Below are 22012 nucleotides of genomic sequence, written 5' to 3'. Positions count from 1 at the left end.
GTTTGAAATTATTGCTCCATGGAGCGTACTAAGGAATTGAGATAATTGTCTCTTGGTTTATCTGTACAAATATAGATTCTTTTTTTTTTTTTTTTTGTCTTTTTGCCTTTTCTAGGGCTGCTCCCGCGGCATATGGAGGTTCCCAGGCTAGGGCTAATCGGAGCTGTAGCCGCCAGCCTACGCCACAGCCACAGCAACACGGGATCTGAACTGCGTCTGCAACCTACACCACAGCTCACGGCAATGCCGGATCCTTAACCCACTGAGCAAGGCCAGGGATCGAACCCGCAACTTCATGGTTCCTAGTCGGATTTGTTAACCATTCAGCCACAATGGGAACTCCCAAATATAGATTCTTAAGTAAATCATAAGTAAAAAGCTATAGAGTATAACAGAAACCAGAAATATGAGCAAATTTCCTGGTTAAACCGTTTGGATATCTCAGTGTAGTACAGTTTGATTCCTAATGTTTGGGTTACTTTTGACTTTAGTCACTACTAATGGGTGGGGCTGCTGTTCCTTCGTTAGAAACTGAGATACTCTTTTGTGCTTTTTCCATGTGAATCATTTTATTATTATTATTATTATTATTATTATTATTATTTTGCTTTTTGGCCATGCCTATGGCATGTGGAAGTTCCTGGGCCAGGGATTGAACTCGTGCACCTGCAGGACAATGCAGATCTTTAACCTGCTGTGCCATAAGAGAACTACCACAGTGTGAATCATTGATCAGTTGAACATGGTCATTCTTTGTAGACCTTCTAAAATGTTACTCTATCCCTTATAATAGACTCAGTTGTTTGCCTTTTTTCAGTTAAACTTTTTATTTTTTAAATAAATAAAAATGCTTGTAAAATTCAAATGTTTCTCCAAGTACACAGCTAAATCATGCTGACATGCGCCTTGTTCTATGTGAGACCTATTGTAGTTTTTAAGCAGTTAGTAGATTTATTCCTGTTGGCTTGGAATTTTCTAGTATCTTGAGTTTCCCAAACCAAAATTTACTTTTCTGTTTTTAGGCACAGTGGTTCACTCGTTCAGTGAACTCATTATTCATTCTCTGTTTTGAAAACTTGCTTTCACATATCTATCACGCCAAATCATATTCACTGTTTGAAATTGTTATTGTGGCACTGTTTTATAGACCCAGAAAACAAAGTTTAGGACACCTAGTCATTTGGGAATACATAAAGTAAAAATATGGAAATTGAACCCATGCCTTCCAACTCCAAATCTAGTCCCAGTCCTCTGAATAATATCACAATTACTCTACATCACTTACTCCTTGCAACAGCTTGATGTTTTACTGTATTTTGAGCTCTCCTTTTCATAAAAATAGTTCACACTTTATTCTCTTTTACTTTGTCCTCATGATTATACATTTTTGTATTTTTTTTTCTTTTTTTTTTTAAAGTTTGGAATTGCCAGTATCATCTGGCATGGTTATTATCTACCAGCTTAATGATTTTAGTCATGATTTTGCATTGAATTACTAGTATTACATACAGTATAAGGTAATTCTTAGGTAATTTTAAGTTCTTTTATTATTTGCAGATATCACTTTTCAACTTAAAAATAATTTAAAACTTACAAAAAATGTAACAAAGTAGAGGGAAATTGTAAAGGTAATTTTTTTTTTTTTCTCTTTTTAGGGCTGCACCCACAGCATATGGAGGTTCCCAGGCTAGGGGTCGAACCAGAGCTCTGGCCACTGGCCTACACCACAGCTGTAGCAACGCCAGATTCAAGCCACGTCTGTGACCTACACCACAGCTCATGGCAATGCCGGATCCTTAACCCACAGAGTGAGGCCAGGGATCGAATTCAAAACCTCATGGTTCCTAGTTGGATTAGTTTCCACTGTGCCAAGACAGGAACTCCTAAAGGGAATTTTTTTTGATTAACATGTGTCTTGGGATGTTCCACCTTGGGTTTATTTTATATGGTACTCATTGTGCTTCCTAGATTTGAGTGAGTAGTTCCTTTTCCCATGTTAGGGACATTTTCAGCTATTATCTCTTTGAATATTTTTTTCTTTCCCTTTCTCTCTCTCTTCTTCTGGCATCCCTATAATTTGGATGTTGGTGCGTTTAATGTCCCAGAGTTCTCTTAGACTGTTTTCATTTCTTTTCAATCTTTTTTTCTCTTTTCTGTTCTGCATCAGTAATTTTCAGTAGTCTGTCTTCTTCTTTGCTTATTTGTTCTTCTGCCTCCTGTATTCTGCTGTTGGCTGCTTCTAATGAATTTTTTTATTTCATTTATTGTGTTTTGCATCTCTGCTTGCTTAAGTTTTACATCTTTTATTTCTTTGCTTAGGGTTTGCTGTAAATTATCAGTCTTTGCCTCCAGTTTATTTCCAATGTCTTGCATCATCTTCACCATCATTAGTCTAAAGTCTTTCTCCTGGAGGCTGATAATCTCCAGATCACTTAGCTGTTTTTCTGGGTTTTTTTCTTGTTCCCTTATCTGAGTTATAGTTCTCTGCCTTTTCATTTTTATAGGTTAAAGGTGGTGTCCTTTTTGCAGACAGTAGAGTTGTAGCCTCTCTCACTTTTTTTATTTTTTTTTTTATTTTTTGTCTTTTTGTCTTTTGTTGTTGTTGTTGTTCTTGTTGTTGCTATTTCTTGGGCCGTTCCCGCGGCATATGGAGGTTCCCAGGCTAGGGGTCTAATCGGAGCTGTAGCCATCGGCCTACGCCAGAGCCACAGCAACGCAGGATCCGAGCCGCATCTGCAACCTACACCACAGCTCACGGCAACGCCGGATTGTTAACCCACTGAGCAAGGGCAGGGACCAAACCCGCAACCTCATGGTTCCTAGTCGGATTCGTTAACCACTGCGCCACGACGGGAACTCCCTCTCTCACTTCTTATGTCTGCCCCCCTTGTGGCCGAAGTTGGTATAGGCGGCTCTCTGTAGGCTTCCTGAAGGGAGGGACTGATACCTGCCCTCCCGTCAGTGGGGCTGATTCCTATCTCTCTGGTGGATGGGCTTTGTCTCTGGGTGAGATTAGAGGTAGCTATGTGCCTGGGGGCTCTTTAGGCAGCCTGCTTACTGATGGGTGGGGCTGTTTACTGGTGGGCGGGGCTGTGATCCCACCTGGATTGTTCTTTGGCCTTGGGCTTCTCAGCACTGATGGATGGGGCCAGATTTCCCCAAAATAGACACCTCTAGAGGAACACATGCTAATGAATGTTCCTGAGACATTTGCCTCCAATGTCCTTCCCCCACAATAAGCCATAGTCACCCCCTGTTTTTCCAGGACATCCTCCAAGAATTGCAGTCAGGTCCAACCCAGATTGCTCTGGAGCCTCTGCTTTGCCCTGGAACCAACCCACTGCACATGAAAACCTGTGTGCACCTTTCAAGAATCCGGTCTCCGTTTCCCCCAGTCCTGTAGAACTCCCAGGCACAAGCCCCACTGGCCTTCAATGCCAGATGCTCTGGGGGCTCTTTCTCCCAATCCCAGATCTCCAGGCATAGGGACCTGGCATGGGGCTCAGAACTCTTATTCCTTTGGGTGACTCTCTGTGATACAGTTAGTTTCCAGTGTATGAGCTTCCCACCTGGCGGGTATGGGATTGCTTATGTTGTGTAATCACCCCTCCTACCATCTTGATGTGGCCTCCTCTTTGTCTTCTGAAGTAAGATGTGTTTTTGAAAGGTTCCAGTCCATTTGGTTGACTGTTGTTCAGCATTTGGTTGTAATTCTGTTGTTTTAATGAGAGAAGGTCAGCTCCAGCCCTTCTATTCTGCCATCTTAATCCTGTCTCCTATAAAGGGAAATTTTTTTGTGTGTTCTGAAGTTTGACAGTTTTACGAATTGACTTTTATGTAAAGAGTGCTATTGTTATAAAGTTGTGGAAATTATTTCCATAAAAAAATGAAATGTGGAGTTCCCGTGGTGCAGTGGTTAACGAATCCGACTAGGAACCATGAGGTTGCGGGTTTGGTCCCTGCCCTTGCTCAGTGGGTTAACGATCCGGCGTTGCCGTGAGCTGTGGTGTAGGTTGCAGATGCGGCTCGGATCCCGCGTTGCTGTAGGCCGGTGGCTGCAGCTCCGATTAGACCCCTAGCCTGGGAACCCCCATATGCCGCGGGAGTGGCCCAAGAAATGGCAAAAAGCCAAAAAAAAAAAAAAAAAAAAAAGAACTGTAACAAAGCATTTCAGTATACCTTTAAGCCAGATTTATTTATGTTAACAGTTTGCTCTATGTACTTCACTATTTTTCTCTCTTTCTCCACACACACACACACACACACACACACACACACACACACACACAACTTTTTTTTTCCCTGGACCACTTCAGAGTAAGTTGCAGATATGCACTTTTAACCCTAAGATTTTAGTATTGCCTAGGAAATTCTTTTTCTTTTTAAACATAGGTCGTTAGAGCCATATGGGTAGAACTCTTAATTTACTTTCTCATGTATCTTTAGTAGATGGATTATATTGTTTGGTGCTAGACCTGCAATTTAAGTGAAATATTTTGTCATCAGTATTTCTTTGGACTATTTGTTACTGCCACTTTTGGCTTTGTTCTTTTTGGCTCTTACCTCTGGTTTCTGACACACCTAGCTCAAGTGTGAGAGCTTTTTGCCTTACCCTACATAATGTTGCCATTCAGAGAATCTTTTTTTTCTACCACTGCCTTTTTTCCTTTGCTCCCTGAATTCTGGGGTGTGTATCATAGGGCAGGCTGAGTTTCAGTGAGCTCTTAATGCAGATACTGGAAACCCCACCTGCCTGCCAAGTCTTTTTGGCTTTGAGCAAAGTGGAGGCTTGGTGCTTGTCATTACTTTGCAGCAGTTGAGCTGAAGGAATGCTGCATATCTTGTTGGAAGTTGCTAAGTGGCCTTGAATGAGGTGTGTTTTAGGGTGTGTGCAGAGAGTTGAGGGTCTCTCCACAGTCTGTATGGGAGACATGGTATTCTTCCTTGTACTATATGCTAATCATCAGGCAGTATTTATAGAGTGCCTCCTTATGACTAGACTAGCACTGTGACAGGAGCTTTTGGAATAGTATAATAAAATACCTAAGTCATAGTAAGTAGTCCAAAAATTCTAGCTCTACCACTTACCAGCTTTAATTTGGGCAAAGTTAATGTCTTTAAACCTCCCCTTAACTCTTAAGTGGATCTGTTAATATTTACATGATAGGGCTATTGTGAAGATTAAATAAAGAATGTAAGTATTGTATTTAACACATGTCTAACTAATTAGTATTTCATTTCATACAATTATAGTCAGGACATATGACTGACACCATATAAAATGGAGAGTAATAAAAACAACTAGAATAATATGACACTATAATGTATAATCAAATACTTTAATAGTGACTTGTACATTATAAATAGTCTAGGAATTTTGAGATGGGAAAGAACAGTCTTGTGCAACCATTTAATGTTGCTGTGCCTTAGTTTTTCTACTGAATACATGTGGACAATGCTACGTGATCTAAAAATAATTAAGATGTTATAGCATTTTTGCTTTTTTTTTTAAAAATGGCCACCCCCATGGGATATGAAAGTTCCTAGGCCAGGGATCAAATCCGAGCTGTAGCTATGACCTATGCCACAGCTGCAGCAGTGCAGGATCCTTAACCCACTGCCCTGGGCTGGGGATTGAACCCACACCTCTGGAGTGACCTGAGCCACTCCAGTTGGCTTCTTAACCCACTACACCACAGCAGGATCTCCACATTTTTTATTTTTTAGGTTTTCTATATGATGGTGAGAAGGAAGGGAGAAGCTTGGGAAACTTGTTAGAAACCAAATTTAATATTCAACATTCTTAATTTTTTCCTTGTGTGGAAGTGGCAGCCTTGTAGGAAAACTTTAAAGGTGGATATTGAAAGCATTTCCTTGCAAAGAACTTTTTCCTTATTGCCTCACTTGCATTTTAATTAGTAGAAAACTAATGTTGGTCAATGGATAGCCTCTGATTGTGAGTGCCCTGGATATAATCTGAAGATTAAGTGATTTGTAACCCAAATTATCTCTCTGATCCTCTGGCAAAAAAATGTAACATACAAACAAACAGGGCAGAAGAAGATTTAGTTCTTTAAGACTGGATGTTAAGGACATATGGTTCACCCACCATGAATGTTTATCTGAGATGGGACATCTTTGCTCAGAACAGAGTCTCAACAGATGATTTGCCCCACCCACCTTTAAATAGACTTTATAGCCATGATCATGTAAAACACCTTTACAAATTTCTTTAATTGCAACATTCAGAAGAAACTGTTTTTTACGTTGTTATGTAAAAACTTTGGTTTTTTACTTTGGTTTTTTTCTTGGTAATTTTTTTGTTAGCTTGATTTTGGAAAATTTGAATTTGATTTTTACTTTTGTCTAGATCAGCTTCTCCTCCTAGAAAATTTCAGAGAAGTCTCCTATGAAAGCAAAGCTGCTCACACCTTTCCCCACTTCTTTGGATTGAGTGTTTCTCCTTTTTGTTGTTGTTAGGTTTTTTGTTTTTTGGGCTTTTTTTTGTTTTTTTTTTTGTTTTTTTGGTGGGAGGGGGCATTGTTTGCCAAGGTTTCAAGTTTATAGTGAGAAGTGAGGCAACGTTGATCTTGGCAGAACAGCACAAAGCTAGTAGGGTCATTAAGTGACGCAAGCTTTTGATTTTTTTTTTTTTTTTTCTTTCTGTTAAAGCTCTCTGGCACAGCTGGGTAGTCTAGTCACAGAGGAAAAGAGAAGAGACTTTCTGAAGTTCTGGATGGAATAATAGAAGATGTTTGGGGGTATATTTAAAAACAGCAGCAGAGCAACAACAACAGGAACTCCGTATATTTTTAACAAGCTTCTTTGCTTTGTGAAATCTATGTCAGTTACTTTGAACGTGGATTTTTATTTCAGAGGATGATGGGACAAGGCAATAGAAGGAAGGAAGGTTGTGGTGGATTCTTGCTTTCTGTCTGCCTTTCCTTTGAGTTGGAAAAATCTTCAGTCTACAAGAAGAAGATTTAACAAGCCTAAAGAACATATCCTGCCCTGATCCTGCATTCTATTGGAGTTGAAGATTACAACCACTTCACAAGAATTTTATGAAGGCAGTTCAAGAAAAATAGAAGGAAGCAGCAACACTTAAAGATTTCTCTGTTTGTGTTAGTACCATGTTAAATTTTGGGCATTGCTTGAATCAAGCAGAGGACAGCTCTGTCATGTGGATCTAAGGATACCTGAGTTCCTTGACCTACATGTATGATATTTTTGAAAGGTTGTAAATTTAAAGTCTTTCAACATAAATTTGTTCAATTCTGGATTCTCTTTATATTAAAGACTTCAGCAGACGAGAAACGCCCTCCCTAGGAGATACAAAACCTTCTCTGTTTTTTCAGGTTAAATGTGAACAATAATGTCTTGGAAGAGAAATTATTTTTCAGGGAGCCGTGGCAGTGTCCAAGGGATGTTTGCTCCTCGAAGCTCAACCTCCATAGCCCCCAGCAAAGGCCTCAGCAATGAGCCAGGACAAAATAGCTGCTTTCTCAACAGTGCCTTGCAGGTAAGGGTAATTTCTTTTTGGTGAACTTTGATTTTCAATTGCTGAAGCTATATTTATTACTCTTTTAAATATAATGCTTGATAGTCTCTGTTTGAAGTCAGCAGCCTAAGATCATTTTTTATAAGTTCACCTGTGTGATTGTGGGCTGGCACTTTATCTCTTTTAGTTTCAGTTACTTCTTTTGTAAAGAGGAGATATTAGATACTAGAAATAATAACTGTTATAACTACTACTCATCTGCCTAAAAGGGAGGTATGTGGACAAGATGATCTTATTATTTGTTTATTGACTTTTTTCCTGAAGAGTCTCTGTTTCTTTTTTTTTATCTATTTGAGACCAAGGTGTCTCATCACTCTAGTTGCTTTCCTCTAGTATAGAAAAAAAATTCTTTCCAAAGTCAAAGATTGTCAGGAATGTTATTCTTGTCTCATAATTATTCAGGCTGTCGGCACACATGCTGATTGGGGTCCAGTCTATGGTCTTCATCTCTTTCCTCTGAACTCTCCCATAGTGGCTGATGCTTGGTGTCTGGTCAGAAATGCTTACACAGAGTTAGTAGAAGATAAATTCTCTTTCGGTGATTATCTACTCTAGATTTTCCCTTTTGGTCTTGCTTGCCACCTTAGTGGTTTCAGAATCCCAAAGCTTCCTGTCTGTCTGCCTGACCTGCCCATTCAGGGCCCCCCTTGGCCTAACTTTCAAGTAATTACTTTCTCCTTTTTCCTACTCTTCAGAGTAAAAGTAAATGAAATTTGCCACTCAAGATAATTATGCTTGGGTAAAATATTAGCTTTACACCTCAAATGTATGGGAAAATAAATTGTTATGAGAGAAAAAAAAGGCAGGACAATGTATTTAGTATAAAAAACACTGGATTTAGGAATTAGGAGAACTGGGTTCTAGTTTCAAACTTTCTATAGACCACCCTTGTAATAATGTTTTAGTTTTCTCATTTGTAATACAAGAATCTTGTCAAGCTTACTTACTTACTTATTTTGGATTATGAATCTTCAATGCACATATCAACCGAATTCAGTAATAATAGCATTTGCCATTCTAATTTAATTCATCCCTCGTCCCCTTTTTTGCTGAATTATTTTATGCTATGTATCATGTGATCTTTAACTACTTCATTGTATATCTCTACTATAGAAGGACATGAAAAGAACTTCATAATCTCAATAACTTTATGACACTTTAAAAAATTATCTAAAATTACTAAAATTATTAACTAATACCACAGTCATGTTCAGCTTTCCTAGTAGTGTAAAAATGTGTATTGTAAAAATTTTAGGTAAATTTGATATACAACATTATATAGGTTGTGGGTGTACAACAGAGTGATTCACAATTTTTAAAGTTGTACTTGATTTATAGTTACTATAAAATATTGGCTATATTTCATGTGTTGTATAATATATCCTTGTAGCTTATTTATTTTATTTTATTTTATTTTTACCTTTTTTGTCCTTTTTAGGGCCACACTAACGGCATATGGAGATTCCCAGGCTAGGGGTCGAATTGGAGCTGTTGCTGTCGGCCTACACCACAGACACAGCAATGCCAGATCCGAGCCACATCTGCATCCTACACCACAGCTCACGGCAACTCCGGATCCTTAACCCACTGAGCAAGGCCAGGGATCGAACCTGAAACCTCATGGTTCCTAGTCGGATTCATTTCCGCTGTGCTATGATGGGAACTCCAGCTTACTTATTTTATACATAATAGCTTATACCTCTTAATCCCCTAACCTTGTCTTGCCTACCTCTTTCCCTCTCCCCACTGTTAACCACTAGTTTGTTCTCTGTCTGTATCTGTGGGTCTCTTTTTTGTTATATTCACTAGTCTATTTTATTTTTTAGATTCCACATATCAGTAATATCATACAGTATTTATCTTTCTTTATCTGACTTATTTCACTTAGCATACTACCCTTCAAATCCATTCTTGTTTAAATGGCACAATTTCATTGTCAAGCTTATTAATGTGATTGAAGATTCATACTCTCTGTTTTCAAATTTTTATTTGAAAATATTAAAAAATTCTTTGCTGTCCTAGCCTATAGACAGAGTTTAAAGACAAAGTTTAAAGACAATGGTACTTAAACTCTTTCTAGCCTATAGAAAGAGTTTAAGTACCTTCCCTAATTACTACCACAAATTGGTGGAGTTGGCTAGGTTTTTTTTTTGCTTTTTAGGGCTGAACCCTAGGCATATGGAGGTTCCCAGGCTAGGGGTCTAATCGGAGCTACAGCTGTCAGCCACAGCCACAGCAACACCAGATCTGAGCCGCCTTTGTGACCTACACCACAGCTCACAGCAATGCTGGATCCTTAACCCACTGAGTGAGGCCAGAGATTTAACCTGCAACCTCATAGTTCCTAGTCGGATTCATTTCTGCTGCCCCACAATGGGAATGCCTAGACTTTTTTTTTCCAGGTGATGCATATTAGCAATTTGAGTTACTTTGCATTAATAATACTTTCGTAATTTGAAAAGTAGGCAAAAAGAGTGTTGATGTAGATGTGTTTGTGTTTACCTCCTTCATGGCCATAGTCCTTTTTTTTTGTTTTTATTTTTTGGCTGCACCTGCGGCATGCAGAAATTCCTTGGCCACGGATTGAACCCAAGCCACAGAGGTGACCATGAGCCACAGCAGTGACAATGCTGGATCCTTAATCACTAGGGCACCAGTGAACCATTTTTACAATTCTTTTAGTTTTATATGTTATTTTTTTTGTCAATTGAAACAATAATATTTACGACTTTATGTTCTAATTGCCAGTGACATTTAGAACATATAATGTACACACATACACACACACTCCTCTACCTATACTTGAAGACTGAGTCATTGATAGCTTTGGGGTGCCTATAATAATCATGTTACAGGTTGAAAATTATTGTTTTTATGAGCTAATATTTAACTTTTCATATGAAAGCTATGTTCACCACAGATATGTTGAACCCATTATGTTTGTTATAAAAAGATGTTACTTATTTGGGAGTGTAGCATGTTTCAGAGAACTTTTAGAAATAAGTATCTATGGACACTTAAGTAAGAAGAAGCTCCAGAAGTGTGCTATGATCTGGGGCTGCAAAAGTGTAGTGCTTTTTTTCTTTTTCTTTTTTTTTTCTCTTTTTTTTATTACTCAAATTAATTTATCACATCTGTAGTTATGTAATGATCATAACCATCCAATTTCACAGGATTTCCATCCCATAACCCAAGCACATCCCCCTACCCCACAAACTGTCTCCTCTGGAGACCATAAGTTTTTCAATGTCTGTGAGTCAGCATCTGTTCTGCAAAGAAGTTCAGTCTGTCCTTTTTTCAAATTTCACATGTCAGTGAAAGCATTTGATTTTGGTGTCTCATTGTATGGCTGACTTAGCATGATAATTTCTCAGTCCATTCATTTTACTAAAAATGCTGGTATTTCATTCATTTTAATGGCTGAGTAATATTCCATTGTATATATGTACCATATCTTCTTGATCTACTCCTCTGTCGATGGACATTTAGGTTGTTTCCATGTCTTGGCTATTGCAAATAGTGCTGCAATGAACATCGGAGTACATGTGTCTTTGCGAGTCTTGGTTTTCTCTGGATAGATGCCCAGGAGTGGAATTGCTGGATCGAATGGTAGTCCTATGTTTAGTTTTCTGAGGAATCTCCATACTGTTTTCCACAGTGGTTGCACCAATTTACAATCCCACCAACAGTGTATGAGGGTTCCTTTTTCTCCACACCCTCTTCAGCACTTACTGTTTGTAGACTTTTAGATGATGACCATTCTGGCTGGTGTAAGGTGGTACCTCATTGTTGTTTTGATTTGCACTTCTCTGATAATGAGTGATGTTGAACATCTTTTCATGTGTTTTTTGGCCATCTGCATGTCTTCTTTGGAGAACTGTCTGTTTAAATCTTCTGCCCATTTTTTGATGGGGTTGTTTGTTTTTTTGGTAGTGAGCTACAGAAGGTGTTTATAAATTTTGGAGATAAATCCCTTGTCAGTTGATTCATTTGTAAAGATTTTCTCCCATTCTGTGGGTTGTCTTTTCATTTTGTTTAGGGTGTAGTGCTTTTTCATATATCATGCTATTTAAATGTTTTCTTGGTAAAGGGAGCTTCCTAAGGTGTTTATGCTTATATATATTACATTGTATCTTTTTATTTTTTAAATTTTTTTGTCTTTTTTTTCTAAGGCCACACTTGTAGCATATGGAGGTTCCCAGGCTAGGGTCGAATCACAGCTATAGCTCCTGGCCTGCACCACAGCCACAGCAATGCCAGATCTGAGCCGTGTCTGTGACTTACACCACAGCTCACGGCAACGCCAAATCGTTAATCTACTGAGCGGGGCCAAGATTTCAAACCTGCGTCCTCATAGATATTAGTTTGATTCTTTTTCTGCTGAGCCACAACAAAAGGAACTCCTCTTTTTTTTTTTTTTTTTTTTTTTTTTTTTGTCTTTTTGCCTTTTCTTGGGCCGCTCCTGCGGCATATGGAATTTCCCAGGCTAGGAGTTGAATCCGAGCTGTAACCACCAGCCCACACCAGAGCCACAGCAACGCGGGATCTGAGCTGTGTCTGCAACCTACACCACAGCTCACGGCAACGCCGGATCCTTAACCCACTGAGCAAGGCCAGGGATCGAACCTGAAACCTCATGGTTCCTAGTTGGATTCGTTAACCACTGCGCCATGATGGGAACTCCAGGAACTCCTCTTTTTAAACTAAGTCCAAAGTTTATTCAGATTTCCTGAGGTTTTTTTATTGTCTTTTTAGGGCCGTACCCGTCGAATTGGATGTTCCCAGACTAGGGGTTGAATTGGAGCTACAGCTGCTGGCCTACACCACAGCCACAGCAACGTGGGCTCCAAGTCGCATCTTCGACCAACACCACGACTCATGGCAACGTCAGATCCTTAACCCACTGATCGAGGCCAGCGATCAAACCTGCTCCCTCATGGATACTAGTTGGTTTGTTAACCACTGAGCCACGATGGGAACTCCACATTTCCTGAGTTTTTTATGTAGTATCTTTTTGTATTCCAGAATCCCATCCAGGAAACCACATTTAAATTTACTTGTTGGAGTTCCTGTCATGGTGCAGCAGAAATGAATCTGACTGGGAATCATGAGGTTGCAGGTTCCATCCCTGACCTTGCTCAGTGGGTTAAGGATCTGGTATTGTCCTGAGCTGTGGTGTAGGTCGAAGATACAGCTTGGTTCTGATGTTGCTGTGGCTGTGGCATAGGCCGGCAGCTGTAGCTCCAATTCAACCCCTAGTCTGGGAACCTCCATATGTGGTGTGTTCAGCCCTAAAAAGGAAAAATAAATAAATATACTTCTCATGTCTCTTTAGGCTCCTCTTGACTGTGATAGTTTCTTAAAATTTCCTTGTTTTGGGTAATTGTAACAGTTTTGAAGAATACTAATCAAGTATTTTGTAGGATCCCACTATTGGAATTTGTCTAATGTTCTTCTCATGATTAGATTTGTGTTATGGGTTTTTGAGAGGAAGACCATAAAAGTAAAGTGCTTTCTCATCACATCATATCAAGGTTACATATTATGAATAAACTCATCACTGTTGATATCACTCCATTGTTTTTTTATTCACTTAATGAGGTCACACCTTTCTCAGAAATGTCCAAAAATATAGAAGTCTAATGAAGACAAAATTCCACTTTATATTTCAAGGTTCTAAATAACTTTTAAAATATTTTTGCTTTTCCCATGTGGACCATTAAAATAAATTCTTATTCTGCAGCTTTTTTTTTTTTTAGGGCCACACCTGTGACATATGGAGGTTCCCAGGCTAAGGGTCTAATTGGAGCTGTTGCTGCCGGCCTACGCCACAGCCACAGCAATGCCAGATCCGAGCCGTGTCTGCGACCTACACCACAGCTCACGGCAAAACCAGATCCTTAACTCACTGAGCAAGGCCAGGGATCAAACCCTCAACCTCATGGTTCCTAGTTGGATTTGTTTCCACTGCGCCATGACGGGAGCACCTATTCTGCAGTTTTTAACCCATAAACTTCCTCTTTAGTATGTCATACCGTATTTTCTTTGAGTGACCTACTTTGTGCTCAAATTAGTATCTTTTCCAGAATATGGTCATCTGTCACTCTTGTTAGATACGTCTCTTCTTTTGACTTTTTTTTTTGGTCTTTTTTTCAGGGCCACACCTGTGGCAAATGGAAGTTCCCAAGCTAGGGGTCAAATCGGAGCTGTAGCTGCCAGCCTATGCCACAGCCACACCCACACCAGACCCGAGCCATGTCTGCGACCTACACCACAGCTCACGAGCAACCCTGGATCCTTAAGCCACTGCTCAATGCTAGGGATCGAAACCCGCATCCTCATAGATACTTGTTGGGTTTGTTACTGCTAAGCCATGATGGGAACTCCCTGACATTTTAAAAAATACACTAGAATTAGCTTTTCTTTTGGAGTCATGATATCTTCTGAAATCATTACCTATGTTTGCTTGACCTCTTAAATTTAAAATTAAATGTGGGTAGGTTTGATCCTTGGCCCTGCTCGGTGGGTTAAGGATCTGGCATTGCCATGGGCTGTGGTGTAGGTCGCAGACTTGGCTCAGACCCTGTGTGGCTGTGGCTGTGGTGCAGGCCAGCAGCTGCAGCTCCAGTTGGACCCCTAGCTTGGGAACCTCCATATGCTGTGGGTATGACTCTAAAAAAGAGGCAATAAATAAATTTTAAAAATGGTTTTTTTTTTGGTAGAATAATGAAGTATTTTCCCATTTTTTAGGTTTTATGGCACTTGGACATCTTCCGACGTAGCTTTAGGCAGCTTACAACTCACAAATGCATGGGAGATTCCTGCATCTTCTGTGCTCTCAAGGTAAGTACTTCAGATTTTTTTCTTCTCACTAACAGTCGGTGGCCAAATGATCAATATTAAGGTGGTTTAGTTATTTAGGGTGATGCTAAAGAATTTGTGACTAAATTATCTGCCTGTGGTTTAGTCCAAAGGATAAATATGCTTAGTTTTACTTGCTTCAAAGAATCCTATTTGGTTTGGGTAGTCTGTTTTTCTGAACCTTTTGCCCATATAATTCTGTTCAGTTTGACAGGATGCTATTCAAATGTGCCTAGACTTTGAGTATTTATCTGCAAAACTAATACTGAATTTTCACTTTGAAAGAATAAACAACCATTTTTCATAGAATTAACAAATTTTGTATTAAAGCTAAATTTAGCAGCAAATTCTCCCTTTCTTTCTTTCTTTTATTAAAGTATAGTTGATTTATAGTGTTGTGCCAATTCTGCTGTACAGCAGAGTGATCCAGTCATATGTGTGGGTACATTCGCTTTCTTTTTTTTAATATTTATTTTTATGTAATAATTTTTATTTTTTTCCATTACAGCTGGTTTACAGTGTTCTGTCAATTTTCTGCTATACAGCATGGTGACTCAGTTACACATAAATGTATACATTCTTTTTTCTCACATTATCATGCTCCATCATAAGTGACTAGACATAGTTCCCAGTGCTACACAGCAGGATCTCATTTCTAATCCATTCCAAGGGCAATAGTCTGCATCTATTAACCCCAAGCACCCCATCCATCCCACTCCCTCCCCATCCCCCTTGGCAACCACAGGTCTATTCTCCAAGTCCATGATTTTCTTTTCTGTGGCAAGTTTTGTTTGTGCCGTATATTAGATTCCAGGTAAAAGTGATATTATATTGGTATTTGTCTTTCTCTTTCTGCCTTACTTCACTCAGTATGAGAGTCTCTAGATCCATCCATGTTATTGCAAATGGCATTATTTTGCTCTTTTTTGTGGCTGAGTAGTATTCCATTGTGTATATATACCACATCTTCCTAATCCAATCATCTGTCGATGGACATTTGGGTTGTTTCCATGTCTTGGCTATTGTGAATAGTGCTGCAGTGAACATGCGGGTGCATGTGTCTTTTTCAAGGAAAGTTTTGTTTGGATATATGCCCAAGAGTGGGATTGCTGGGTCTTATGGTTGTTCTATGTATAGTTTTCTAAGGTACCTCCATACTGTTCTTCATAGTGGCTGTACCAGCTTACATTCCCACCAACAGTGCAGGAGGGTTCCCTTTTCTCCACCCCTCCAGCATTTGTTATTTGTGGAGTTATGAATGATGGCCATTCTGACAGGTGTGAGGTGGTTTCTTGTGGTAGTTTTGATTTGCATTTCTCTAATAATCAGGGATGTTGAACATTTTTTCATGTGCTTGTTGGCCATCTGTGTATCTTCCTTGGAGAAATGTCTATTCAGGTCTTTTGCCCATTTTTCATTTGGGTTGCTGGCTTTTTTACTTTTGAGTTGTATACGTTGTTTGTATATTTTAGAGATGAGGCCCTTGTCAGTTGCTTCGTTTGAAACTGTTTTCTCCCATTCTGTAAGTTGTCTTTTTGTTTTCTTTTTGGTTTCCTTTGCTGTGCAAAACCTTATCAGTTTGATTAGGTCCCATTGGTTTTTCTTTTTCTTTTTTGTTTTTACCATTAGTTTATTTTACTCTTATTTCTGTTGCTTTGGGAGAGTGACCTGAGAAAACATTTGTAAGGTTGCTATCAGTGAATTTTTTGCCTATGTTCTCTTCCAGGAGTTTGATGGTGTCTTGTCTTATATTTAAGTCTTTCAGCCATTTTGAGTTTATTTTTGTGCATGGTGTGAGGGTGTGTTCTAGTTTCATTGCTTTGCATGCTGCTGTCCAGTTTTCCCAGCAATACTTGCTGAAGAGACTGTCTTTTTCCCATTTTGTGTTCTTGCCTCCTTTGTCAAAGATTAATTGACCATAGATGTCTAGGTTTATTTCTGGGTTCTCTGTTCTGTTCCATTGGTCTGTATGCCTGTTTTGGTACATTCCCTTTCTTATATTATCTTCCATCATGGTCTATCCAAGAGACTGGATATAGTTATCTGGGCTATACAGTAGGACCTCACTGCTTATCCATTCTAAATGTAATAGTTTGCATCTACTAATTCCAGACTCCCAGTCCATCCCATTCCCTTCCCCCACCCCTTGGCAACCAACAAGTCTGTTCTCTTTGTCAGTCTGTTACTGTTTTGTAGATGGGTTCATTTGTACCGTATTTTAGATTCCACAAATAAGTGACATCAAATAGTATTTGTTTTTCTCTTTCTGACTTCCTGCACTTATTAATCTTTAGTTGCAACAAACTCTGTTAAGAAAATCCAGGAGTTCCCGTCGTGGCGCAGTGGTTAACGAATCCGACTAAGAACCATGAGGTTGTGGGTTTGGTCCCTGCCCTTGCTCAGTGGGTTAACGATCCAGCGTTGCCGTGAGCTGTGATGTAGGTTGCAGACGTGGCTGGGATCCCGAGTTGCTGTGGCTCTGGCGTAGGCTGGTGGCTACAGCTCCAATTCGACCCCTAGCCTGGGAACCTCCATATGCCGCGGGAGCGGCTCAAGAAATAGCAACAACAACAAAAGAGACAAAAAAAAAAAAAAAAAAAAAAAGAAAATCCAGGAGTTCCCTGGTGGCTCAATGGTTTAAAGATCTGGTGGTGTAACTGCTGTGGCACGGGTTTGATCCCTGGCCCCAGAACGTCTTCATGGTACAGGTGCAGATGCCGCCAAAAAGAAAGAAAGAACGAAAGAAAGAAAGAAAGGGAAGCCAGTACTAAAATTTTCTGTTTCCTAATGTTTCCCATTGTTATATTTAATAGACTTTTTTTTTTTTTTTTTTTTTGCTTTTTTTGCTTTTTAGGGCCTCACCCTTGGCATTTGGAAGTTCCCAGGCTAGGGGTCGAGTCAGAGCCACAGCTGCCGCCCTCACCACAGCCATAGCAATGTGGGATCCAAGCTGCATCTGTAACCTACACCACAGCTCATGGCAATGTGGGATTCCCAACCCACTGACCGAAGTCAGGGATTGAACCTGCATCCTCATGGATACTGGTCGGATTCGTTTCTAGTGCACCACAATGGGAAGTCCCAATAGTAGATTTTTTTTTTTTTCTTTTTAGGGCTGCACCTATGGCATATGGAGGTTCCTAGGCTAGGGGTTAAATTGGAGCTATAGCTGCCAGCCTACACCACAGCTCATGGCTGGCAATGCCAGATCTTTAACCCCCTGAACGAGGCCGGGGATTGAACCCTCAACCTCATGGTTACTAGTCAGATTCATTTCCCTGGTGCCACAACAGGAACTCCAGTAGTATATTCTTTTTATCAGTTCTCTACCCCATTCTTTGACTCTTTTTTTTTTTTTTTTTTTTTGCTTTTTAAGGCTGTACCAGAAGTATATGGAGGTTCCCAGGCTAGAGGTCAAATCAGAGCTACAGCTGCTGGCCTACACCACAGCCATAGCAATGTGGGATCCCCCACCCACTGATCAAGGCCAGGGATTGAACCCACATCCTCATGGATACTAGATGGATTCGTTTCCACTGCACCACAATGGGACCTCCCCCATTATCTGACATTAACTTTTTCATTTCTGAATAAAATGAAACTGAGGATTTATTTAGAGACAAATGAAATGGCCTTATGTAAGAGAGTTTTGACTCAGATATTTTAGGTAAGCTGCTAAAGAGAAAGAACTAGGATGTATAAAGGGTCCATTCTCCATTGCTTTTCCAACATGTAGCTTCTCTGTGTTTTCTTGGTCCAGATATGCAATGTATTATTTGTGGTTGGATGAGTATGCTTGAGTTTTGAGTAAGTTTCTAGTTTTATGATGTCTGAACTCTTAGTTTGTCAAAGGGACACATTGTTAAATTTTTGGTTTTTATAGTTGAGGGTAGAAATTGTGATTGAAAACTCCAGGAGAATTTCCCAGTTAAATTTGTAACAACTGACTCAAAACAGTTGCTTTTTCTTTGCTTTTTAGGGCTGTACCCATGGCATATGGAAGTTCCCAGGCTAAGGGTCGAATCAGAGCTACAGCTGCCGGCCACAGCCACAGCAACACAGGATCCAAGCCGCATCTCTGACCTACACCATAGCTCATGGCAACACCGGATCCTTAACCCACTGAACGAGGCCAGACATTGAACCCACAACCTCATGGTTCCCAGTCAGATTGGTTTCCCCCACGCCATGACGGGAACTTCCTGAGCAATGTCCCTTTTAAGTTTTAGTCCATGATAGACAGATATCTTTGGGAAGATATAACTGAGTTTTCTGATCTTTGGCCACTAGGGTCACAAACGTCTTTTTTTTCCCACCATTTGTTTGGAAGCATTATTACTTTTAGCAAAATATAGAATATAAATTATTGGTTAATTGTAGAATTTAAATAGGAAATTTTAATAAAAACTAGATTTTTTTCAGGTTGTAACATTTCTGATTATGCCCATTCAGGGAGAATTCCATCCAAAAGAGAATTTGGCTTGATTTTCTGAAAGGTACATTAGTATCTAATTTTAGATAAAGAAGAAATATAGTGATTCTTTGGTCAGCAAGTCCAAGGGAAGTCTGGTTCATGGCATTAAAACCCTAAAAACAAGACAAGTTACTTGGCTAGAGAGAAGCGAAACCTGGAGAAATCCCTGGCAGAAGAACCTTCTGAAACTGGAAACTCCCATATGTACCAGGAAGGGATGACGGAACTTACATGAACCCCTTCCATGTCTTGGGTTAGTCAGGACTTAGTCATCTTCTTCTCTGACTTAGATGGAACTCTTGAAAAGTGGCTGTCACAGTCTTATGTTTGTTTCATTTTTCACAGGAACAAATTTGTTTCTTTAAAATAAATCAATGTAATTATAAAATACAGAAAGATAAAGATAACCGGCCATCAGACCTTATGGGACACCTTCTGAGACAATCAAGTATAGAAAGGAAGTTGTTTTTCAAGCTAAAGGGGCTGAGGATATATCCTGGGACTCTTTCAGAGAAGCTCATGATAGATAGTAAGTGGACTTAAGGAATTAATGGCTGTGTTTTGGGTCTTTATAACTCTGAGGATGTATGTTTCTCAGCACATCACTGCCTGATCTATCTATTAGATTTCTTTTTCTTCACTGACTCTTTTGCTATATTGGAAGTATATTAAAAACTTAATTTTTTTCCCTCCCAAAGTGCTTTTTAATCCCTTAATGCTAAATATATGCTAAAAATTAGACTCTAGTTTGCATATACTTGGTTGTATAAGGCATTTTTTGCATTTTAAAAATTATGCATGTAATTTGAAAGTTATAGTTTTAGCCTTTCCAATAAATATGCTTAGAGAATTGGTTATCTGTATAGAAAAAAATAAGTTAGATCCCTATTTCATATTATACCTAAAGCATGAATTTCAGATGAATTAAGGACTAAAATGTGAAAGATAGGAATTCTTTTGGTACAGCAAGTTAAGGATCTGGCATTGTCATTGCAGCAGCTGGGGTTGCTGCTGTGGTGCAATCCTTAGACCAGGAACTTTCCAATACTGTGCCTCCCCCCACCAAAAAAAGTGAAAGACAATGTTTTTTTAAGTTTTAGGAGAAAATGTGGGAGAATATCATGACTCCTCTATCATAAAAAATACAAAGTTAAAAAATTTGATGCATTCTACTATAGAAAATTCAATAACTTCTGTTCATCAGATGATTCCATGAATATAGTAAAAGACACAAAGCTACAAACCAAGAGAAAGTATCTGCAATATATAACCAACAAAGATTGCCATCCAGTACAGAACTCCAGGAAAGAACTCCCATGAAGAATAAGTAAAAGGTAAAATGAGTCAACAGGAAAATGGGTAAAAGACAAACAGGAGTTTTTGAGAATGGGAAACCCAATTGACTTTTAAGCTCTTTAGTAATCTAAGAAATGTAAATTAGGACTTCCAGTGTGGCTTACAACATAACTACTCAGCCGGCGTTGCTTCTACAGTGGCTGTGGCTTGACCCCTAGCTCAGGGACTTCCATATGCCACAGGTGCGGCCACTTGTTTAAAAGAAAGAAAAAGAAATGTAAATTAATCATAACCTTCATATTGTAGAAATTGAAAGATTGGATAAAGTTGTTACCTAAAAGGTGGAATAATGACAATTTACATACATTGTTGGGTATAAATTAAGTTGATACTGCTATTTAGGAAACCACTAATTTACTTTTGAGTATTTGCTGTAGAAAACTTCCTTGTATGTACATACCAGAAGATATGTTTAAGAATGTTTAAGATAGTATTTTTGTGATTACAGTTGACCTATGCCAACTATAGGAGAATGGCTTAAGACAGATGGTTTATATCCTCAGAGTAAAATGCTATATAGTAGAGAAAATAAATAGCCTGCAGCTACGTATATCAACTCGAATTAATCCCAAAAGCATTATAGACATTCCTCGACTTATGATGGTTTGACTTAAAAATTTTTTTTTGACTTTGTGATGGTGTGAAAACAATATGCATTCAGTAGGAACCTTACATTGAATTGTGTTTTTTTGTCGTTGTTGTCTTTTAGTCTTTTTAGGACTGCACCCTCGGCATATGAAAGTTCCCAGGCTAGGGGTCGAATCAGAGCTGTAGCCGCCAGTCTTTGTCACAGTCACAGCAACGCCAGATCCAAGCTGTACCTGTGACCTACACCACAGCTCACGGCAATGCTGGATCCTTAACCCACTGTGCAAGGCCAGGGACTGAACCTGCGTCCTCATGGATGCCAGTTGGGTTTGTTAACCACTGAGCCATGACGGAAACTCCCTTATGTTGAATTTGAATTTTGATCTTTTTCCAGGCTGGTGGTATGTGTTATGATACTTTCTAATGATGCAGATCAGTCAGCCACACAATCACAAGGGTAAACAACTGATACACTTATAACCATTCTGCACCCATACAACCATTCTGTTTTTCACTTTCAGTATATACTCAATAAATTACATCAGATATTCAACACACTTTATAATGATGTAGGCTTTGTATTAGATGGTTTTGCCCAGCTCTAGTCTAATGTAAATGCTCTGATCATGTTTCATGTACCCTAGGCTTGTCTATGATGTTTGGTAAGTAAGTTAGGGTGTATTTTGAACTTACAGTGGGTTTATTGGAATGTAACCCCATTGTAAGTCAAGGAAGATCTGTACATTCAATGAAAAAAGCAAGTTATAAGTGACTGCTAAACTACGATTCCATTTATATACAAATCAAAAATAGGCAGAGCTAAACAACATCTTATTCAGGAATGCGTACACGTGACAAGACTGCAGAGAAAAAAGTAATGATTTTTACAAAATTCAGGATAGTGGTTACCTCTGGAAGAGGGAAGGGAGAGGATGTAATCAATTGGGGAGTCTCAAACTCAATTTTCCCATTTCTTAAATTGTGTGGTAGGCACATGGGCATTTATTTATTATTCTCTGGCTGTGTATACACATCATGTTTGTTCTTTATTTGAATGATTGTTTTTATTATAAATATAGAAAAGCACTGTAGTCATTTTGGAAAGCATACCGAAGTGTAAAGAGGAAAACTGAAAATAGCCTGAATTCTACTACAGGGATTATCGTTTCTCT

At 39.1% G+C, this 22012-nt stretch overlaps 1 protein-coding gene across 50 annotated transcripts in view; it reads left to right on the top strand.

Moving 5' to 3' along the window:
* The window catches only part of USP54 (ubiquitin specific peptidase 54), a 139196-nt gene that overhangs the window by 62072 nt on the left and 55112 nt on the right, over positions 1-22012 (top strand). For 39 of the 50 annotated variants that reach the window (XR_014828095.1, XR_014828097.1, XR_014828096.1 and 36 more), the window contains exons 2-3: positions 6673-7522; positions 14312-14404. Coding sequence is in view for 29 of the 50 variants with exons in the window: in XM_021072569.2 (XP_020928228.2) it covers positions 7376-7522; positions 14312-14404 (240 nt within the window). In the remaining 21 variants the exon portion in view is untranslated. Of the gene's footprint in view, positions 1-6672; positions 7523-14311; positions 14405-19241; positions 19426-20100; positions 20231-22012 lie in introns of all 50 variants that reach the window. The other 11 variants (XM_084997273.1, XM_084997282.1, XM_084997291.1 and 8 more) reach the window with 5 other exon arrangements.

The sequence above is a fragment of the Sus scrofa genome, chromosome 14 (assembly GCF_054392235.1).
Source record: "Sus scrofa isolate SSC_HxYL_T2T_F1_AM1 chromosome 14, Sscrofa_HxYL_maternal_Yorkshire_Landrace_v2.0, whole genome shotgun sequence".
Lineage (NCBI taxonomy): Eukaryota > Metazoa > Chordata > Mammalia > Artiodactyla > Suidae > Sus > Sus scrofa.
Note: the sequence above shows the minus strand (reverse complement) of the source record. Positions and strands in the feature narration are given on the sequence as shown.